Raw genomic sequence first — 23,424 nt, 5'->3', positions numbered from 1 at the left:
AAAAAGATAATACCTACCTTTTCAAGAATAAATAATTGTTTGTAAGTCGTTTTTTCACATTTGCATATCCTGATTATACAGAATCCTAGGACCACAAAATGACAATTAATATATCTACTACTTAACAAGAGTGTCTGGGATTAGTAACAATATATAAAGCAAAATACAATATCTAAAGTGAATCAAACTTCAGCTCACACTATTTGACCAATGATATATGCAAATTAAAGTGAAGAAAAGCAAATGAGACGAGCTTGCTTTGGTACTTAAAGGGAAACAGATGTCGGAACTAAGCCTGTGCTAGTTTCTTGTTAACAATGTATTTCGCGCATGATATTTAGATGCACCCCATCATCATAGCTGCAATATTTGAATTATACAATGTAGATTATGACAGACATGTTTTAACTTTCATTAATCACCATCTTACCTTGGATACAGCATTGCAATTGGTCATATGGGTCCCATATAAACTTTGACTGCAGTTCTGACGACTGTATCCCTTTAATGCTAGTAAGTTACCTGCCTACACCTTAAACAGACAACATGTCAGGACAAAAATTAACCTAACCTATGTGAGTAAACAAATGTCATTTAAAAAGCACTGCAATTATAGTAAAGCTCCTCCAGCAACAACTTTTGATATACAATGCATCAGTATTTTTGTTCTGTTGGATAACAGTTTCTTGCTCCACTACAATGATCATGTGGATACCCTTTTGGTATGCCTAGCATTTAACTCCAGTATTGCAGCCAGCAATTTTAAACCAGGGGACCCTGCGTCCCATTGCCGTCTATTTTTGGGGACATTTTGCACATTTTGGGGACAAAACACGTCAGTTGTCAATCAAATTTTTGTATTATAATTTCAGGCAAGTATTTGTAGCAGTATACCATGTATCTGCCACCAATCAGAGCTTTGTCTCAGACTACAACTAAGTGCAGCATTTTAGTTACTTTTAATCACAGCTTTGAAAGTATGTATAAGCCTCAAAATACTCTTGCAAAACAAACAAAGGCCACTGTCAGTATCAGCCAGGTAACCCACAGTACACGAGAATGCGGGACAATGGGTTCCGTTTTAGAGACTTTGTTGTAAGGGTGCGTCTTAGCTACAACATTGAAACTCAATGTCATCATTGATGACACAGTCCCCACTTGTTAATGGGTACTTTGATTTCAAGCCATCTTCATTAATTGGGTCTTTGATTACAAATATTGTGACACAGATGTTGCTTAATGATCGAGAGTGAATTCCATGGTGTTGAAAATGTAAAACCAATCTCAGCTGCAGTCCTAATTACAAAAAGGTCATTAAATGAGTCAATTAATAATTAATTGACAGGATATTGTCAAAAATTTTTGCATCCTATCGTAACATTGACAGATATTCACCTGTACCATATTTCATAAAATTTGATGCAGTGCTTCTGGAAATTCACCCTAAAAACAAAAATTCATTAAGTATATGCAAATTAGCAATCAATTTAAACGATACCAATGTGGCATTGAATTGTATTACAACATTGTGAGATCAACATCTGTACCAAGTTTCATCAAATTTGATGCAGTACATATAACTCTACTTAGAAAATTCAATAAATATGCAAATTAATACTTAATTAAAATGGCAATGACAAATATCTTTATTCACTGTTAAAGCAGTGAGAGTTCAATAATACATCTGTATCAAGTTTCATGAAATTCGATATATTATTCCTTGACATATCAGCTTAATTACAAATTCATTAAATATGCAAATCAGCATTAAAAGGGGCACTGCACCCAAGGCAGCATATTTTGCTCAAAAATCACTTTTCGCAAATATTAATTTAATTAAATTAATTTGTTGACTGAAGATTAAAAGATTGATTGGGTTCACCTTTTAGCATGTCAAGCAGTTGAAAGTTGTGTGATACAGAAGTGTTAACTTATGCGAATGTATGCAAATCACCCGATTTCCTGGCTTCTTTTTTCTTGCCAATTTCAAAATTCCCAAAGAATTTAACTCTACTTTGGCTGGGTCAAATTTACTGAAATTTTCACATTATTTATTTTAAATGCTACATAACAAAACAACTATTTTGTTTGGCAATAAAGTTCTTACATTTTGAATAAGAGGCATTTTAATTTTGCTATAATTGTTATTTTAATCACTGTTTTTGAGTGTCAACCTTGCCATTTTAGAATGAGGATAGATAATGCAAAATGGTTGGGCTTTTCTACATATTACAAACTCTTCTTTCAAGTGCAGTATTACATTTCAGAAAATAGCGTCAACTTTTTGACTTACTACATTTTTTTTTATCAATCCATCATCCAACGGGCGTTAGCCCAATTACAGGATGAGGTACGCATAACCCACTAACTCCCCCAATGGAGCACTGAGGAGTAAAGTGCCTTGCTCAGGGGCACAACACCGTGCTTGAGTCTCGAATTCACCGTCCTCTGACAGTGAGTCCGTTACTCTGGACCTACTACATATCACAAAACAAATTGATGTGCATGTGTATGACATAGGTCAATATCCTTGTATGTTTGAATGATATTGGTTGAAATATGTCTGAGTTGTGGCTCAAATCTGAACATGAAAAAGTCTAGACAAAATTAGGCCATAAATTCTAAGTTTGTTGGTTAAAATAGTAAGGTTAATGAGATCAAACACTTTCCTAAACTCTAGAAATATTATTTCAACTAATTGTTTTTTGTCAATTACAACACCAGGAATCCAATAGTGAAGTAAGAGCAGACTGGCATGAGTGTAAAGCTCTAAATTCATATTGTTTGCCATGAAATAGATTATTTTCTTCCATGATTATGGATACGTCACTTGAACACTTTAAACAAAACTGGTAAACCACTCACTGGTCGATAATTACTAGGGTCACTTAAACTCTGGATGAATTACTGCCCAATCTACAGTCTTTTCATCAAAACTGTGTTACAAGAATTTACTTTGCCAATAAACAAACTTTTGATGATTAACTGTTTCTATTTTTTCATGTCAACCACAATTTTGTATTCTGGTCTGGACTAGAATCCAAACAAAAACAATAAAACAGCATTTTCAATGCTGGGTTTAAAAACTAAATAGAGGATGTTTCAACATGTTTTTTTTTTAGTTAGGCCAAAACTTGCGATTGACAAACTAAAATGGCGTAAAAATCATCAAATGTACTGCTACTGTTTCTTTAGCTACTGTTGAATTCATGAATATTTTCCTATCAAAGTAAATGAGGAATGTTTCCACAAGGATACATTGAATACAGAATGATCAACATGGTTGATCCACATTACACACTGTATATTATAGAAACCTTTGAGATGAAATTTGCATTCTGCTTTCATTTTACAGTATAGATACAGTGGTTTGCTTTGAAGCATTGGCATTAGACGAACTGGACACATTGTCTAAATCGAGGCGTTGCCAACATTGTCAGGTGCAATTAAAAGCTGAGCGGTAACATGAGTCGATCATAAAAAAATCAACTCTGCAAAAGTTGAAACATTGTTTAGCAGGAGGCCAGGCGTAGTCTAAACAACACCACCAAATATGTCCAAGCACTGTCCAAGTCTTATCACTTGCTTTCAGGTGTAGTTGTTTTGACTACTCAATGACAATGTTTCAACTTTGGCAGAGTTGATTCACAGTGATCCACTTGAATTACTGCTGAAGCTGATAATTACACCTGACAGTGTTGGCAACACCTCAATTTAGACAATATGTCTACTTCACTAAAGCCAATGCTTCAAAGCAAACCACTGTAAAACAAACCAACAACTTATAATGCAATTATGTTTTATTAAATATCAATAACAACATCAGCACTAGCTCTTGTCAAATAGTCAGTTACACTAAAGAAGTCAATTTATTGGAAGTTATACGATATTATAAACAATGTTCATTTTAATATTCCAGACATGTTGTGTTTAATTATACAGACACTCTCAACCTTTTAATAAAAACAGACACTGCACCTTTCAATAATACAGACACATTCCACCTTTCAGTTAAACAGAAACTCCACCTTTCGATACAACAGAAACACCACCTTTGGATAAAACAGAAACTCCACCTTTCAAAAATACAGACACACTGCACCTTTCAATAAAACAGAAACTCCACCTTTCAATAATACAGACACACTCCACCTTTAAACAAGTCATCGTTGATGACACAGTCCCCACTTGTTAATGGGTACTTTGATTACATGTCCTCAGAGAGGATAGAGTCCTCTTCATTAATTAGGTCTGTGATAAAAATACTTTGATACAGATAGCGCTCAATGGCCAAGAATGACCTACATACAAGAAAGACCTACATATGTATGACATAGGTTAATGTCCTTGTACCAACTTTGAATAAAATCGTTTGAGATATGCCTGAGTATTATGGCTCTGTACATGAAAAAATCGTAACAAAATGGCCGCACGGCAGCCATATTGGATCGTATCACATAACAAATTGACATGCATATGTATGACAGTAGTCAATCTCCTTGTACCAACTTTGAATAAATTCGCTTGATACATGTCTGAGTATTATGGCTCTGTACATGAAAACATTGTAATAAAATGGCTGCCTAGCGGCCATATTGGATCGTATCACAAACCAAATAGACGTACATATGTATGACATAGGTCAATGTCCTTGTACCAACTTGGAATAAAATCGGTTGAGATATGCCTGAGTTTTGGCTCTATACATGAAAAAATTGTAATAAAATGGCCGCCTGGCGACCATATTGGATCGTATCACAAAACAAATCGACATGCATATCTATGACATTGGTCAATGTCCTTGTACCAACTTGGAATAAAATTGGTTGAAACATGTCTGAGTTATGGCTTTGTACATGAAAAAATTGTAATAAAATGGCCGTCTGGCGACCATATTGGATCGTATCACAAAACAAATAGACTTGCATATCTATGACATTGGTCAATGTCCTTGTACCAACTTTGAATAAAATTGGTTGAAACATGTCTGAGTTATGGCTCTGTACATGAAAAAATTGTAATAAAATGGCCGCCTGGCGGCCATATTGGATCGTATCACAAAACAAATCGACATGCATATCTATGACACTGGTCAATGTCCTTGTACCAACTTTGAATAAAATCGGTTGAAACATGTCTGAGTTATGGCTCTGTACATGAAAATATCGTAATAAAATGGCCGCCTGGCGGCCATATTGGATCATATCACAAAACAAATCGACGTGCATCTGTATGACATATGAAGTAATCCTTGTACCAAGTTTGAATGAAATCGCTCCTTGCATCTCTGAGATATCTGCGTGAACGGACGGACGCACGGACGGACGACGGACGGAACGGACGCACGCACGGACGCACGCACGGACATGACCAAACCTATAAGTCCCCCCGGACAGTGTCCGTGGGGACTAATAATACAGACACGATGAACCTTTCAATAAAAGACATACTCCACCTTTCAATAAAAGTCACTCCATATTTCAACAATACAGACACAGTCCACCTTTCAATAATACAGACACTTCACCTTTCAATAAAAGACACACTGCACCTTTCAATAAATACAGACACACTGCACCTTTCAATAATACAGACACTCCGCCTTTCAATAAAACAGACACACTCCACCTTTCAATAATACAGACACACTAAACCTCTCATTAATACAGACACTCCAAATTTCGATAAAACAGAAACTCCACCTTTCAATAATAAAGACACACTGCACCTTTCTATAATACAGACACACTCCACCTTTTTTTTCAATAATACAGACGCACTGAACCTTTCAATAAAAGACATACTCCACCATTCAATAATACAGACACACTGCACCTTTCAGTAATACAGACACTCCACCTTTCAATAATACACACTGATAGTATTCCTGTCTCATCCACGGTGATTATTCAAAGTGTAACCTATTGTAGAATTCCCTGACACAGTATAATCAACAGGAAAAAAGTTGGATAAAATTGGTTGTAGTTAAAATTTACCAATATCATCCTTTCATGAAAACATTAAAAAGACGTATTCACCTGAAATCCTTTGACAGTTTTGCCGTATGATACACCTCTGCTTCTCCTCTGATAATCACATTATAAGTGTTACGTGTTCAAAACGCTTTGAGGAAAATATCATTTTATTGCTGTGGTCCTTCAGCCTCCAACAAACTTCCCACCAACCTATGCTACTCAATTTTCTATATGTCAATTTTCATCTTCTCTTTAAAACATTTCTTGTATCAATTATTGTCTTCATTTCTCATATCCCACTGATCATCCTTATTTTCCCCTCTTCCACCTGCTTCTGATACAAAACTGACAGTGTACACAATAGTGGAAATTTTAACAATATGCATGCTAGCAATACTGACGATGTAGATCGTAAAATGCAACATTATTCCTTTTCTGATGACACAAAAGAGGATGGTCAGAAAAGATGATAAATTTTCAGATAGCAATAGTGACAATGTGAGCAGACATCAAACTAATTAATCACTTGCAATGAAGGTAGAGTGAACAGAAACTTTGAAACTAGATGGTACTACTCAGAAGGTTCTCATTTTGATGGTGGCACTTACGAGTTGTTATTTGCTGATGGCACTGACAAGGTTGTTATTTGATGGTGACACTGACAAAGTTATTTGATGATGGCACTGACAAGGTTGTTATTTGATGGTGACACTGACAAAGTTATTTGATGATGGCACTGACAAGGTTGTTATTTGATGGTGACACTGACAAATTTATTTGATGACGGCACTGACAAGGTTGTTATTTGATGGTGACACTATCAAAGTTATTTGATGATGGCACTGACAAGGTTGTTATTTGATGGTGACACTGACAAAGTTATTTGATGATGGCACTGACAATGTTGTTATTTGATGGTGACACTGACAAAGTTATTTGATGATGGCACAGACAATGTTGTTATTTGATGGTGACACTGACAAAGTTATTTGACGATGGCACTGACAAGGTTGTTATTTGATGGTGACACTGACAAAGTTATTTGATGATGGCACTGACAAGGTTGTACGTGATGGTCACACTGACAGAACTTATTTGTTGATGGCAGTAACTAGGTTATTACTTGATGATGGCACTGACAAGGTTGTTATTTTTGGTGGCATTGACAAGGTTGTTGTTTGATGACAAGGTTGTTATTTGAAGGTGGCACTTATGAGGTTTGTATTTGATTTTGGTGCTGAGGTTATATGATGGTGGCACTGACAGGACTGTTATTTGATGTTGGCATTTAACTGTAAGGTTATTATTTGATGGTAACCTTGTACTTACAAGATCATAATTTGACAATGGCACTGACATGGTTGTTATTTGACAGTGGCACCAATGTTGTGGTAGCACATCAAACCAAGTATTTGCCACTAATACTAACAGTGTAACCCAATATAATCAAACTCATAATTTGATGAAATATTGACCATACTGACAAAATATGTAAAATATAAATGGGATATCATTTGATCATGGTGCATACAATTTCAAAAAGTCTAAGTGTAATGATTTGAAACAAAGTCAGTCACATGAAGTCAGTATGCTGCGCATTGTTTACCTTAACGTACAATAGAAATTTAATTAAGGGATTGCAGGTGTTGAACAGCAGCCTCCTCAATTGCCATTTGTCACACGTGATTTTCAATGACACAATATCTGCTGGTTGCTGAAAGTATCTGAATCCAAATCAATGTTATGCTTTACTACTCCAAAAAATTGTTCAGAAATCATTCAGAACAGTATTTCATGAATGGTGTGTAATAAAACCAAGCAAGACCCGACCCTAATCATCTTGCTATATATACTGCATAGACATAGACACACATGCACACAAATATGTTTATGTCTTTGCAGGAACTTACAAGAGCTTGATGCAAAAGCAAAGATTGAACATATGTATTTGCCAGATATGTCAGCTGGTCTACCAGACGGAAACTGTCGCTCTGAAGGTATTATTTGCAAGGCAGAAAGTCTTTACAGGAGTGAAAATAGAGACATACTTATGTAGATTTATGTAGGCTTCACTAATTAATTAGCAGTAAAAGTCACAAAGATAACATCATAACTCTTGATAATAAACAGCAGAAGGTGAAATAGTACATTCAGACACCAAGGATAACTGTATTACCTTATTTGATTACTTTCACATATTCTGTGAGGAAATTTTGAGATGTTTCACCGTACTTGTCTGAGTATATGCCCCAGTTGGGCAACGCAAAACAGTGGTAAAACTAGGGGAGGGGCTTATACTCGAGCAACCCTACATTATCTGCCATGAATGCTTAATTTATGCTAATTTTATGCAAACACCACTCAAATTTTCTACTGCTTTCAAAATCGACTTACATATCCATAGAAATTGATAACACAATCTCTGGATACAGAAGTAACAATTTGGTGAAATTTCAGCGTTGTACAAACCCCAAAACTTGAAACAAAGACGTCATGTATGCTGCTGATCAACAGTGATAGTGTGAACTGGCATGCAATCATGCATTGCCTGCATGCACGGAAAAGCAACTCAACATTCCAGTATCAAACGGTCTACATCCTATGAAAACAACAACATAGCAGTAAAATCTTTAATAGTCACTATGAAAAAGTCTTAACAAATGAAAGGATAATTGCTTCAAACAAATGAAACTGCATGTTTAGAGGATGAAAACATCGTGGTGGTTGTGAATCAAAATAAACAATGGTAGATGTGAGTGAGACTATTCTATTTAGGTGACAGGGGTGAGCAGGATAAAAGAATCAAGAAAGTACTGGAAAAACGTGTCATTTTCCGTATGATGCTGTCAAGGGAACTTCAGTTTCCCATTTTTAAACATCTTTTAATAGTTTCTTTAATCTAAAAGAAGTTTATCGACCAAATATACTCCCTTTACCTTTCTGTATTTGAGTAACACTAGGGTAGGGGCTTATGTATGGATGTAATGCATTTTCAAAAATACTCTGAAATCAGTTTGGGGCTTAAACACGAGCAGGGGCTTATACTGGGACGAGCACGGTATAATCCTGCCTTACCAGTTTCAGCATTCAAAAATATTGTATTTTTTCATGCATACAATAATACTTCACCTGAGTTTTCATGAAAAGAGGATATGCATGACAGAAATACCCAAATTGACACAATTATACATTATTGCTTATATGATAGATAAAATGGTTAGATTTCAACATACAACTAATAAACTTAGAAATCCCATTAGGAAAGACATACATTGTGTTTTTTTGTCAAGCTGTACCTCCACTTACATAAGCGACTAAAGCTGCGACTCTTTGAACCACTTACCAAACCAATTACACAGTAGTCAAGTGTGCTAACACTGAGATAGACTTCAGCATTTTTAACTGTATTAGAAACCAAGGTTGTTAATTGTGTTATTCCACAGTAAGATACCATGTGGCTTCATTAACTCATCATGGGTAAAGTGTGGCCATGTTTACTTAAAGGGATACAAAAGCCAGTTGGCAGGAAATTTACAACATGTGAACTTTTTACAATCTTGATTCTTGCTCAATATTTGATAAAATCAAAAATATCTTTGATAGGAGATAACACTTGTAACAATCACCTTCAGTATTGTTTTTGTACAAAGTTTGACATCAAACACAGTTTATCATATCAGATACTTCTTAAATCACCCTGTGGATTTAAAAGTTCATGTAAGTATTACATATCACCTAAAACAACAGATATTGTCAAGATATTCAACTTTGCTCATTTCAACATAATGGACAATAAGTCCAGGTAAGACTCTGTGTTTGCATCAAGAGCTATGGACAATAAGACCAGGTAAAACTCCTTTTTGCACCAAACACTATGGACAATTAGACAATATGAAGACGTCTGCATCACTGGTAGCATAGTTGAAATATTTCATGAACATTTCAAGAATAGACTGACATGGTTTTTGGGAACAAATATTTCCTCATAAATACAAGAATACTGTTTTAATTGATATGTCTTGTGACACACAGAGTGGGTATGTATCAATTTATTAAGACTTGATTTCAGTCAATATATAAATTACAGATGAATATAAATACACTCCAAAGTCAGCAGGTCTTGCAGTTATTTATCCAAGAACACTGACAGAGTTGCAAGCCAAAGATGTCCCGTGCCAAGTTCATTCACTAACTATGATATGGAGAGAACTTCACATTATATAAACAGACTGATAAATACTTTGCTTCAAGAAAATGTTTTCATGTGTCACTGTGCTCAAATATCTAGTTAAGAAATACACTTTAGAACGAATGTTAAAAAATAAAATTCCAAATTACGGCAGCATTCAATATATTGACTAACCAACATGTCAATCTTCGCTATCTGGGTAAACTATGTCTAGCTGGCTGATATGAGAAATACTCCACAAAACCTATTTCAAAACACAAGGTAAAGCGGCTAGAACACAAAATAGTTACAACACTGTACAACCATTCACAGATGAGGCAGTCAAATATGAATTACTTCAAATAGTAAATTTAATGCTTAATCAGTACTGTATTCAAAGTATATATGATTGTCCGATGAATTGCATCTACTGACTCCGTAAGATTACCATACTCATGAAATTACACCAGTAGAACTGAAAATATCCACACGCAAGTTCACCACAAACATGCCTGAACCTCAAGTTACATTGTAAATTACCATGTTTTGGAACTACACATATACAAAGCAAAATTTTACTTTTTAGGTGAGAAATTTCACTGTATGTTATGAGGCAGATTTTCCATTTTGTCTGAATTAAATCTAACTCTATTTGAAAATTATCTGCTTTACAATGCATCTGACAGAAACTCCTAGTTTGCACTTTAAAATAACCTCCTAATGCCCTTTATACCAGTAAATACGGCATATGACATCAAAGTTTACTTACTTATAATTTGAGATAATTTGAACATGTCTGAAAGAGGTAGTGCCGAGAGATCTACAAAGCAAATCTAAAACCCTCTCAGATGAGCAGTTTACAAGTAAGTGATTTGCCTACAAATGAGAAAATCTGTCAAAGAGGTCTGATACACTTTCTTTATCACTTGTAGTCATGATGTCATCTCTAAGATCATTGGAACAGCCATTTAACAGATGTCTTGAATAAAATGAGAAAATTGGCTATAAATGTTCAAGAAATTAGACAATTATTTTAAATAATTCAAATAACTTATTCCCTAGCAATGCATATGTTAATTTTCCACTCTACTAAGTAATTGGCTGTACTTCAATGTACAGAACAAACTTTGCTTTGAAGTAACATTTGCAATCATAACAGGAAAACGACTTCGCTTTTTCACGTATTTCATCCAGCCCCCAAGTCCCAAACGTCAAAGTGTCCACCTGTTTGTGTTCAAGACACAGCGGATGCTTATATAACCAGTATACCTGTGAGTTTACAGACAACAGTACAGTGGTCTGTTTGAACGCTGTTGTGCAGATCAAATTGAAGACGGCGCGATTGATGCTGCGAAAAGTGACATCAGTAGTTTGATAGACCAAAAGCTCACAAAAGATACAGCACCTGATAGATTCCTCGGAACAATTTACATCAGAGCTAAGAAAATCAAAAAGAATTCTTAAAAAATACCGTCAATGACGCTGTACCTTCTCTAATGTGTGGCCAGGTCAGGTAATTGGTTGTTGGCATGGAGTTGTTGGTAAATAGTTGATGATGTAGGGGCATGAGGTGGGATATGGACCCAAAGAACCCAAAAGATGATTAAATATATCAATCAAAAAAATTCTAAGCTACAGTATAAACTGCCTAAAGATAGTTCAATGTGGAAAAAAGTTAAACAATTCAGAAATAAGAATTAACAGTCCAAAATAGTAATGACGCACTTCCTTACTGACCTGAGTGCATGTGAAATACACAACCTGGCATCTGTAAATTAAATGTATACCAAGTGATCATTTCCAGTCACTTTTATTTTAACTGTTTTTAATGGATTTTCCAAAGAGTCCTGTGGAAATGATGAAAAACGCTTATCTGGTCTTGTGTTTGTATAACCTCATGGCTGATAATTGTCATAGTATTGAAAAAAAATTGAAAGTGAAGAAATTACTGTTTTTAATAGGCATATTTTCCTTGAAATACATGACCGTGTAAAGAATATATGCTAAAAGTGTTTAAGAGTAAATTTCTTTTCAAAAAATAATTTAATTTGTGACCAAAGGATTTTATTCTTTGAGTTTACAAATTCAAACATTGCAATTTGTTCAATCATCTTGTGCAGTGCAAAATTTATAAAATGACTGAAAAACAAAAAAATTGGCAGAATTACAGTCTTTGTGATGTAAAATTATGGGTTGACATACGATAACTGTTAATCTGTTTGAAGTACTAATATACTATAATTTAAAAAGAAAAATTCATGCAGAAACGGTAAAATATATTGTCAGCAATGTAGTGTTAATTTTGACTATACATCAAAATATGCCTTTGCTGGATACCAAATATATAGGGCGAAATATCAGCCATGTTCAGCAAAATCCACACAACAGCATTGATCCTTTTCTAATTTGATTTGATTTGCTTATGTTATCCTTGTATGACAGTCAGTACAATATGGAACTTGAACACAACACAGTGAATAAGTATGCTGTAAATGAAATGGTGTGGCTGCATCCACATGCAGCAATAGGAGTGCCTTTGTCTCTCACCCCTCATTTCCAACCTGTCCCATCCCTGAAAAAATAGTTTGGTCTTATATTTATAATGTTAATAATTTCTGTATTTGTTAAAATGTGCGCATCTCAAAAACTTTTGATCATAAACATTTTCATTGTTTTTTATAGCTGACCAATCAGTTAACCTGTTTATTTGAATATTTGCGCATTTTTTCCTCAGTATTTGACATTTTCTGAATACCTTCTTGTCATTTTCTGAAAGTTTAAATGCTCCATTGTGTGGCCAAGCTTTCCACAAGCATCAAATGTGGTACTTCATATAGGAGGGTCTGCCTCTAGAGGGCGGGCATCATGAACACTCCTGTGTTTGTTGGTTAATTCCTCCACGTAAACTTCTGATTGTACTGTAAACATTGAACATGGCCGACGTCCGATTTTCCTGTCTAAAACTTTCACTCATTTTCGTTCATATGACTCTGAAACTCCAGGAAACGATTGGGAAGAAAGGGTTATCTTGAAATATTGAGGTACTCGCCGATATTTTGCAAAATTAAATGAGAAAAAATGCAAGGAAAATGCCGACAGGCTTACACAATGACAGTTTTCAGACTCGGAGGCATATGATCATCTCTGCAGATTATGCAACAGGCCCAGATCACTTGAGGTCATGAGGGGATATCCACGCAACTCAGTACAAAACACTAGCGCTCACAGAGTGAGCAAGCACAAGTGAGTACCCCTAACGTCAGCTCAGTAGTCTGTAATAGATCGTAGTCAACTAAGAAACCTTGGAGAAGGCTTAACGCTAAGTCCCTTTTGATTTTTGTCATAGCTCAAAATCGTTCTCCCACACCTCAATCTGAGCCATGAACACCCCCACCAGTTTATGATATGACCCATCACAATGGCATGACGTCAACGGATCTTGACAGACGGAAGTCTTGACAGACGGAAGTTCTTGACAGCAGCATACTGGTTTTCAACTCTAATACCTTCTCTGTCTATAAAAAGACACGAGAAGTTAAAAAGAGGAGTTTCCTGGAACAAATTGTGCCTAATATCGATCCAATTTGACCAATGCCTTGTGACAGATACAAGATTTCCACCAACAACCTAGCAGCTGATATAGCTGTGCTCTTTATTCTAAGAAATGTGCACATTTTGTGCTCAAGTGAACTTAATTAAATTAGGACATCCCTAAGAAGCAAAATATTAAATTTCAAGGTATAAGACCAATACTACCAGAAGAAAGAAAATTTTGACCAAACTTTACAAAACGAGACAATAAATGTTACATACATGTATGGCAATTTCATTATCATTTTAAAGAGGCACTTCCACTTGGTAACATTTTAAAAGCACATTTTTTTAATGCCAACGGTCGATATTTGACGTGGCGACTGCGCACGGATCGCGAGATATCAATAAAAACATGTCATTTTCCATGCGTATTTTTCACATCCCGAAGTTTCTGATTATGACCCAAATCCCCCGAAGGTTTGTTGTTGTGCTGTTTGACGATATTCTAGGGAGTCCAAAAACGTTCGAATGACGCAATTAATTTATCTCCCACTGCAAAGACTTTATATACATCATGCGCACGGATCGCGAGATATCAATAAAAACATGTCATTTTCCGTGCGTATTTTTCACATCCCGAAGTTTCTGATTATGACCCAAAATCCCCCGAAGGTTTGTTGTTGTGCTGTTTGACGATATTCTAGGGAGTCCAAAAACGTTCGAATGACGCAATTAATTTATCTCCCACTGCAAAGACTTTATATACATCATTATGCCTTTACCTAAGGTAATTTTTTTAAAACTTCTCCTTAGTTTTTGTCGTTTTGATTATTCTCAATCAGTTGTATTAGATTTTTAACCAATACCACATAGGTATCAGTTTTTACGCGTAAAATATTAGCCGCCTCTGATGACTACATTTTGTCGTCTGCCACACATAGCGGTCGCCACGTGGTATGCGTCTGCATACCACGCGCCGGCCATTATGTATCAACCAAAAGTAACCGTGCTGGTCACCTATACGAATTCTGGTGGAATCAGCAAACTTTGTTTTTCGTATTTTTTTGCCGAGTCAGTAAGACTGCTTTGTCCCACAGGACATGACCGATCACCGACGCGAGTGGTACTGTGGGATACAGCAGCGTCAGTGTAGACTCGTACTCCATAGCTTAGTTGACAATGGCCCCAGTGCTGAACGTTCGATGTTCGGAAGCTGAATTTAGGTGGGCCACCGGAATTCAAAATTTTACTTTTTTGAGGACATGTTTTTATCGATATCTCGCGATCCGTGCGCAGTCGCCACATCAAATATCGACCGTTGGCATTAAAAAATGTGTTTTAAAAATGTTACCAAGTGTGAGTGCCAATTTAAAACCTGAATAAGGTTTCCCTGGAAGCAAAAAAGCCAAACAGTTGCTGAGTAACAAGAAAATTGACCAAAAAAAGAAAAGAAAATTCATAAAACTCAGAACATCTCTGAGAAGCAATCTTTCACATTTTAAACCTGTCAGACAGACAGCATCAAAGAAAGTGATTTTTAGATCAAAAATAAGAACAAGCCCAAAGATTTTGAAAAAGCAAACTTTATCATCATTTGAACAAAATTGCATGAGGTCATCCCTAGCATCTCACAGTTCAGGTTTGATTGCTATTGGAGGGACAGTTTCAGAGAAGGAGATTTTTTAAGACAACTGAGTAAAATATTGAATAATGGTCACAAAATGAACATATGTAAATTTATGGTAATTATCACACCAAATAATAAAGACATCCCTATAAAGAGGCTACAAGCCAAATTTGAAAGCTGTTAGACCAAGGGTACCAGGGAAAGTGTTTGACCAATTATGAGAAAATAAACCGAAAAAATTTGCACTATACATTTATGTAAATTCAAACTTGACAGTTGACACATTGTATCTAATTCAGACTCTGTGTATCATTCATTTTAACACTTGGTCATCTTTTACAATCAAGATGGCAGGTTCCAACAATAAACTGTTACGGTCAATGGTTACCAATAACATAAAAGTTCTATCAATATGACATTGCAATAAATATTACATTAAATATTATATTGTATCTATACCTAATTATAAATCTGTACATCATTCACTTCAATCCTTTTATATCTTTAATCAAATTGACACTATTACCATCCATATAAGTTTACTTTAAATATTCTGGCACATAGAATGTTGATTGATATAATGATATTCTGATGCCTTGCTAAGACAGCAAAGTTATGGTTTAAAACAAGGCTTCTGAGATGTAGTAATGAAGTTGTACGATATGTGTATGACTTATTATATTTAAACTCTGAAACAATAAAGTTATGGAATAAGCTTCCTTTTGCACAGTTAACCACACTGTGTATATATTTCACCAGATTGTTTTTAAACTGTTATATGGACAATGAGTCTGTGATAAAGTAAATAAAAATACCGCAATTATATACGGTGTCGCTCAAATTTGATCAGAATTGGTATATACCAGTATGGTTACCAAAGATCAACAATAAATATTGTTTCTATCTGTTCAGTGCAGGAAAATTCTACGTTAATGTTATGACAATGATTTCTGCACAGTACAACCAGAAAAACAACAAGAAATATTTAAACCAGAAAAAAAGAATGACAAAAGTAAATAAGGTCTGAAACTTTAGGTACTGGATGTCAACTTTAGCAACATGCACAGCACTACAGCTAGCCCCTCTTAGTTTGAGCATAGACAGTCTTCCCCCCTCTACTGTCTATGGTTTGAGCAGGTCTGTTAATATTTAACAGTTCATAAACAATGACAGGAAATGACTCAAGCCTGTTTCAGTCACTGGCATGCCATCACTCCTGCACATTTGCAGGATTTCCCTTTTTCTTACCTCATTTGCACATTTTTGACACTGACATGTTCATTTGAACAAATTCACATCTCAACCCCTGCATCTACCTGTACACCAAATACTGAGATTGTAGCTTTGGCGGTATGGGAGCCTTTGTGTGTGACGGACATACATCCGCACATACATACCCACAGACATACAGACGCCACCGACTCATCATATAAGCTCTTTTTGGTATTTATATAAAAAAACAAATATGAGCTAATAATAATATACTACAGTATACAGCTGTACAGCTGGATTTGATTCACTGTGTCAACAATTTATAAGTAGCATAATGATCAGTTACAAAGTGGTGATCTTGTTTTTAAAATACCTTTCATTTCAAAGTCAATGTATGAAAACATAATGCCAGCTACAAACAACAATATATATGTGTTGAGCATTGTGTCTGGGTATTAAACGAAGCTTTCACCAAACTAGTACAGCAGTAACAATAATATAGAAATGCAATTAAGTTATTCAAAGTTAAATATATTTTATAATAATGCTTCAGAACTTTAGCCATGACCTTGTGACATGGTTTCTTTGTCCTAGAGTTTATATACAACACAAACGTAGAGATGTATTTACAATTATGGTAACATTTCCATCTGCATTTCATCACTACACATGTGATGAGTTTGTAAATATATGCATTGATACCATTTTATCAATGGAATAGAATCAAGGGCGATTGCCACATACAGTCTACTGAGAAGTTGAGCACATTTCCCAGCAAAATTGCAAAAATTATAGGAAAAGATAATGATGAATATGTTCTGACAGCTCCAGCACAAGCAACATATTCACAACTGCCTTGCCTTGAGTTGTACGCTCTCTTTGCTGAAACACTTTTGTCATCCATGTGCTTAGCTTCCACACACAACTTGGCAAGATTTTTGCATGAAATATCAGATAAATTCACAGCTATAGACACATTCGCAAAAACAGAATCCAAATCAGAATCAGAAACATTCATGTAAACATAATATCCAGGTGGGAAGAGGACTACTTCACCAACATCTTCAACAATGTCACCTTTTTTATTTTCAACATAAATGACTAGGGTCCAGTTATAGTGATTTACAGCATCCAACGATGATATAAGGAGTTCAAGACCAAGTGAGTGTCCACCACCGGGGACGAAGACTTTATCTTGTGGCAAAGTGATTGTCATACTGTCTATCTTGATAGCAAATCCTTCACCTCTCATCTTGGGATCACTGGAGGTAGCAGTTTCCTCTGAATAATTGGATGATGAAGACACTGTTTTGTTGCAAACAGTTGATGATCAACACCATATAGGGCAAAATGAACAAAGACTTTTGTCTACCCAATGTGTAAACACTAGCAGCTTAAATGTATAATTCCTGTTTAAATATCTTTGCAGCTTCATAAATATTTGAGGTTTATCATTTTCATGTCTAGACAATTAATTCTAGCAATATTCACAATGACATTGAAATTTTCACTTTGAACTGACCACATATTGTGAAAACCCAGAATTGGTAAAACACACGTCTCCATAGAGTAATTATGCACTTAATAATTTAATTAGCAGAACAAATTGTAGGTGTGTCGAATGTATCTTACATTTTGAATAACAATATGCTCATAGGACATACCCTCCTTGTAACTTTGACAATAATGAACCAGCTTTGAATATACTCACCTGGTCTACATACTGTGTTATTGTCAGTCCACTGTCCAACGTCACAAATGTTAAAATCATCACCAATTAATGTATATCCAGTATTACAGATCAGTTTACGTTGTGTTCCCTGCACAAGATTGGCATTTTGTGGATTGTAAATACGATTCCCATTTTCATCCAAGAACTGAACACTTCCATGATTAAAGTAGTTATCAACTCCGCAAAGATCTGGAAGAAAGGTATGATCAGCAACATGTTATCATCAGAGTCCAATACTGTCAATATCTTGTTTTTTAAAGCCCCAGTATTTGTAACTTTTAACCTTTTTTTATGTTCGAAATTACATATTATTCTCTTACTGCCATCGTGAAATGCTGTTCAGTAAAGAAATAAGCCAAATTTGTGCTCCTGTAGTGACATACAAACGCTAAATATTGCCCGATCGAGTTGGATTGCCGCGCTGGTTTGTTGACAACTTGTAGGCTGTGCACGTGATCGAGAACGCCGATACTGATGACATCATCGAGCCTGCAACATTCCTGGGGCCTTGCCATGCCACGCCACAGCCACACTGCACTGCCATGGTCGCCGGCTGAATGACCTGCGAATGGTTTTATTTTGTTCTTCTCCGTTCAAATACGTACTGCTACTGTGTTTCAGAGGATACAGAACTTTGGCAGAGGAGGCCGACATTCTATTCTGGTACAGTGTGCGTTACATACGGATTATTCAAACTGCAGACGGCAGTGCACCGATGCGCACCGTGCAGTTGGTCACTCAGAACTCCGGGTACCGATGTAAAATCAAGACGACACTATATACACTTGGCTCACTTCTGTAGGCAAATAGCTATCAAAATTGAGTAACTTGAAGTAATAAATTTCAGCTGATTGTCGCTTTAGCGGCAAGGTGATTGCGAAATCGAAGCATCATAGTTTGGCAATGTAAGGTAGGCTGTCGAATGCAGTGAACGCGATGGCCTTTGGCAGCAAGTAAGGGAACCGTCAGTATTTACGACCTGGGGGTCATTCAAAAATTGAAAGTTATAAGGGGATGCTCAAAATGTTTTTTCTTTGTCTTACTCTGTCCTCAATGACATAATGATTAGTTTATTATATATATTTTACTCTGATACATATTAAATAAAAAGAAATAAATACTCTAACAGTACAAATAAATATCAACTAAATGAAGCAAGGCAAAAAACTACAAGTAGGTGCTACTACTAGTAATACTTATTATGAAAGAGAAGATAGTGACGATGAGAATGATATCGTTGTTCATGTACGCAATGGCACCAGCGACAGTAAAGATGAAGATCAACAGTGGTGATGATGATGTCACACAGTAGTTTTCTGCAGTCGTTACCAGGGTTGAAAGGAGAGGCTGGGTCATGGAGAAATGTTCTCGACAGATATCACTATAAGTGCACAGGATCTAGGACAAAACTGAACTGTTGTGAATTCATCCTTTATATTATCATAGAAATGTATATTTTATTTGACTTGAGTTCAACAACCATTTGGACATTTAACCATACCATAATGACATGCTACCCATCCAAATTTAACAATACTACATGGTCGGAGACTGCTTATTAGGTGAGCTTTTATATCTACATATTGTTACATGGGCTCAGGTAAGCCAAACTTTCTGTTAGAGAGGGGGTTACTCAAAGAAGTCAGGGTTGGCTGGGGTGTGACTCAAAATTTCGGAGTTTGTAATGTAATTCCTCCGACCCCCAGATCGTAAATAATGACGGCTCCCTAAACAGCTGTGAACGCCTGAGTCAAAACGATCGGGACCAGTATACGCACTGCTGTAACTCAGCGAAAATTTAGAAAAAACAATGGAGCTCCTGCTAAGAAATTTACAGACTTTTGGCTCTTGATGCATCAGTTACTGAGCTTTTATACTGGTAAAAAGGCATTCTGAATACGGCGGTAAATTTCCACCAAACGCGAAAGGATAACACGCGGCATTCTGCAATGGACGTTGTCAATTTTACCTTGCTGCAGGCCCCACACCAATCTCGGCCCGGCCCCGCTGCACTTGTACAGTTTGCTACCTCCATGTAGTACAGCCTTACATGACTAGTAGCCGGCCAAACACACAAAAACAACGTCGCAGTGTAAAATCCGTAGGTCAGAACCGTTGATCATAATTTTTCAGAACCAGTGATGTTTAAAAGTTTTGTATTGATCACTTCATTTAGGTTTATGTGAATGACTTTCTCATCGAGCTGCGTCTATAATTGTCCCGGGCATTGTCCATGCAAATTTGGGACTTGCCTTAGCTCCCTCCGATTGTCTGTAGACTACGGCCAAACTCACAGTCCTGAGCAAATTGTACAGTTGTGAAAGTCAGATATATGTATCATGAATTTTATGCAAAAATATATAAACAACAGAATCAAACCAGGAGGTTAGTTGCTGTCGGGCCGGGTGCGCAGGGGACGACTTTGCAGTGAGGCCGGGATCTCTCTTGTGTTCGAACTTCTAAGCTTACAATGCCTGGAGCGCCATCGCATCGCAGCTAGCCGATATAATTGTACTACTGTAGTCCTTGTGAGGATTAGATACCCGTTACGTTCGATACTTTTTGAAATACTTTTAAATTTAGTAAGTAAGACTTTTGTACTGCATTCAAGATATATTTTTCCTTTCTGAGCGTTTTCAATTACGCCGTACGGCAACGATATGCGAAGTTGATAGGCTGTGTTGCCTGCAGCGTAGCCTGGCCGTACACAAAAACTTCGTTTGAGTAGACGAGCAGAATCAGTCCCGTCATTTATTTTCAACGAAATTTTCATTATACTCCATAATGGAAGAAACGACTAGTTCAATGATTACAATGGTGAAGTGTTGAATTTTTATTCACATATGTTTTTCTCTCTCAATTCATTCAGCAAACTTGATCTCCGTACCATCGGTCACAACGTGCAGTGCCTTTCATGAAGCTTACAATCGACTGTCTCCGTCGTTAGCTGTTCAAGACGTTTGTTTGCACGGCTCATTATAGTCGGAACAATCTGTAAACAATTACATATTATATCTTTCCGGTATTTCACCCAACTTTCGCGCGTTTTTAGCTGAGTCTCCAGTTTCGATGGACCAGACCTTTTCGAAGAGCGTATGGTTTCTACGGACGCCACAGTAAACTTGCGTAGATGTGGTTGAGCATGCGCGGTGGTGTGATTACGTTTCGTTTCGTGTGTCAACAAAGCTGACTTCTGGTTCCGGACAAGAAGTCATTTTTTACTCCTTTTACTGTTAATTGTGAGGCGGGCTGGGCATGCAAACCATGCGATTCAGTATTAATTATGGTCTACTTTCACATACTGAGGATGTCATTTTAATCAAAAATATGAAAAAAATTGTTAAAAGTTACAAATACTGGGGCTTTAAAGGGGAAGTTCACCAGGGATGATTTTTACATATGTGCTAGCTTTGTGGTCACTTACCCCGCTAAAAAAAACCTATTTTCGCCATTTATAACTCGTGTTTTTTTACCGATAAAAATAGTACAGGAAGTTGCATTTTAGGGCTTCATCAACTCCATGTAATTTCAATCATGGGAAAAAGCTCCAGGCTTGGAGCTTGCATCACATGATACGGAAGGGACCATCTTCTGATTGGTATGGCATTGTCCACTCACCCCCACTCAAACCAGGCTGTGCATATTTACGCAACTATTGTTTATACTGCGTATCCTTGCATAAATGACGAATCACTTGTGATAGACTGTCCACTGTCAGATTTGTGTTGCTGTTTACTACTAACAACCGAATCTACCACAAGCTTCAGGAATATATGGTTATTGGAATATAGTCAGAACTATCACTCCACTCCATTGTTAAATAGCCGGTAGTTTGTATGCTCATTATTGATGAGGTAATAGCTACATGGTGCATTGTTGATGGTCATAATTTTGATGCAACTGACCAACATCTTTAGAGACAGACACACTGGTACACTCTCACGGGAATCAGACAAGCACTTCCTAGAAAAATTTTTGTCATAAAATGAGACATCGACCATGCTAATGTTGCCCATTTCATCTTCATTAATTTGAACAGATCTGATAGAAAACATCTGTACTTGTAGAAATACCCATAGTAACTTTCAAAGCTAAAGTAGACCATATGTGAGAAAAATTTTTTGATTCAAAACTAAAAACCCCCGTCACCTACAAATAACAAATCTTACCATATCGTACCAAATTTTGTCAACTATTGAACATAAATCTCAAGAGAGGCTGAGAAATTGTAAATTTTTTCAAGCTATGCATGACTGTTATGATGAATGATGGTGAGTTTTTAACAAAATCGAAAATATTTTCAAAAATAAATTATCATCATTCTTGAAAAATGTGAACAGGCTGGTCTCTATAGCATGAGATATAACTCACACTGTAAATGGGCTGTATTTAAAATAAATATTCATATGGGCATGTTAAAATCTTGAAATTTACCTGTCAACTAATCACTATTGGTGCACAGGCTTAATTGTACAGAATTTTTCAAAGGCTCTCTGCCAAATAGTGTTGAGTTAATTTGATTTTGAGTCAATTTGATGAGCCAACTTGAAAACAGATTGGTTCTGTCCCTGATATAAATATGAATGAACCAGCACTGAAATGAATGTCTCACACTTCGAATTCAACAAAATGTATACCAGCCAATAAATATGCCATACTTCCGTACACCACAATAATTACCCCAGTCAATAAAACCGTGATTGTGATTGATTATCTTCAAACTTCAGACAGAATGGTTTGTGAAAGCGACAGACAAAGCTAAAATACATGAAGAGACCCTGACATAATATGCCTCCATAGGATAGTTGTATTGGAATTAAATGTTCACTAAATACCAGTAGGGATTACATGCATGTTGACTGGGACCAGAAGTCTCTCTTTCTCTGGTAAGTGTATGATTAACAGCATAAGCAGCTGTCCTAATCAAGGCTTTATTACTCACGTGGTCTACATGAAGATGACGACCGTGGACTCCAATTCCCAAACCAGCATCTTTTTTCTTCTGTACCATGTAGATAGTAACCTCTGTCACAGTCGTATCTGACTACTGTATTGTGAGGTATTATTTCACCATATCTGTCTTGGTTTGTACTTCCGTGACTTGGTTCTGGTAGACGTTGACAAGGTACTAATTTGTCACAGAGCAGAAACGATATTTACAGAAAGTTAGACACAA

At 36.3% G+C, this 23,424-nt stretch overlaps 1 protein-coding gene across 2 annotated transcripts in view; it reads right to left on the bottom strand.

The window, feature by feature from the left end:
- Positions 1 to 23,424, bottom strand: part of LOC139152808 (sushi, von Willebrand factor type A, EGF and pentraxin domain-containing protein 1-like) — a 118,510-nt gene that overhangs the window by 64,655 nt on the left and 30,431 nt on the right. For both annotated transcript variants that reach the window (XM_070726150.1, XM_070726151.1), the window contains exons 9-10: positions 23,191 to 23,376; positions 18,228 to 18,437 (exon numbers count right to left, since the gene is read on the bottom strand). In XM_070726150.1, the coding sequence (XP_070582251.1) occupies positions 18,228 to 18,437; positions 23,191 to 23,376 (396 nt within the window). The remainder of the gene's footprint in view (positions 1 to 18,227; positions 18,438 to 23,190; positions 23,377 to 23,424) is intronic.

The sequence above is a fragment of the Ptychodera flava genome, chromosome 16 (assembly GCF_041260155.1).
Source record: "Ptychodera flava strain L36383 chromosome 16, AS_Pfla_20210202, whole genome shotgun sequence".
NCBI classification, from domain to species: Eukaryota; Metazoa; Hemichordata; class Enteropneusta; family Ptychoderidae; genus Ptychodera; species Ptychodera flava.
Note: the sequence above shows the minus strand (reverse complement) of the source record. Positions and strands in the feature narration are given on the sequence as shown.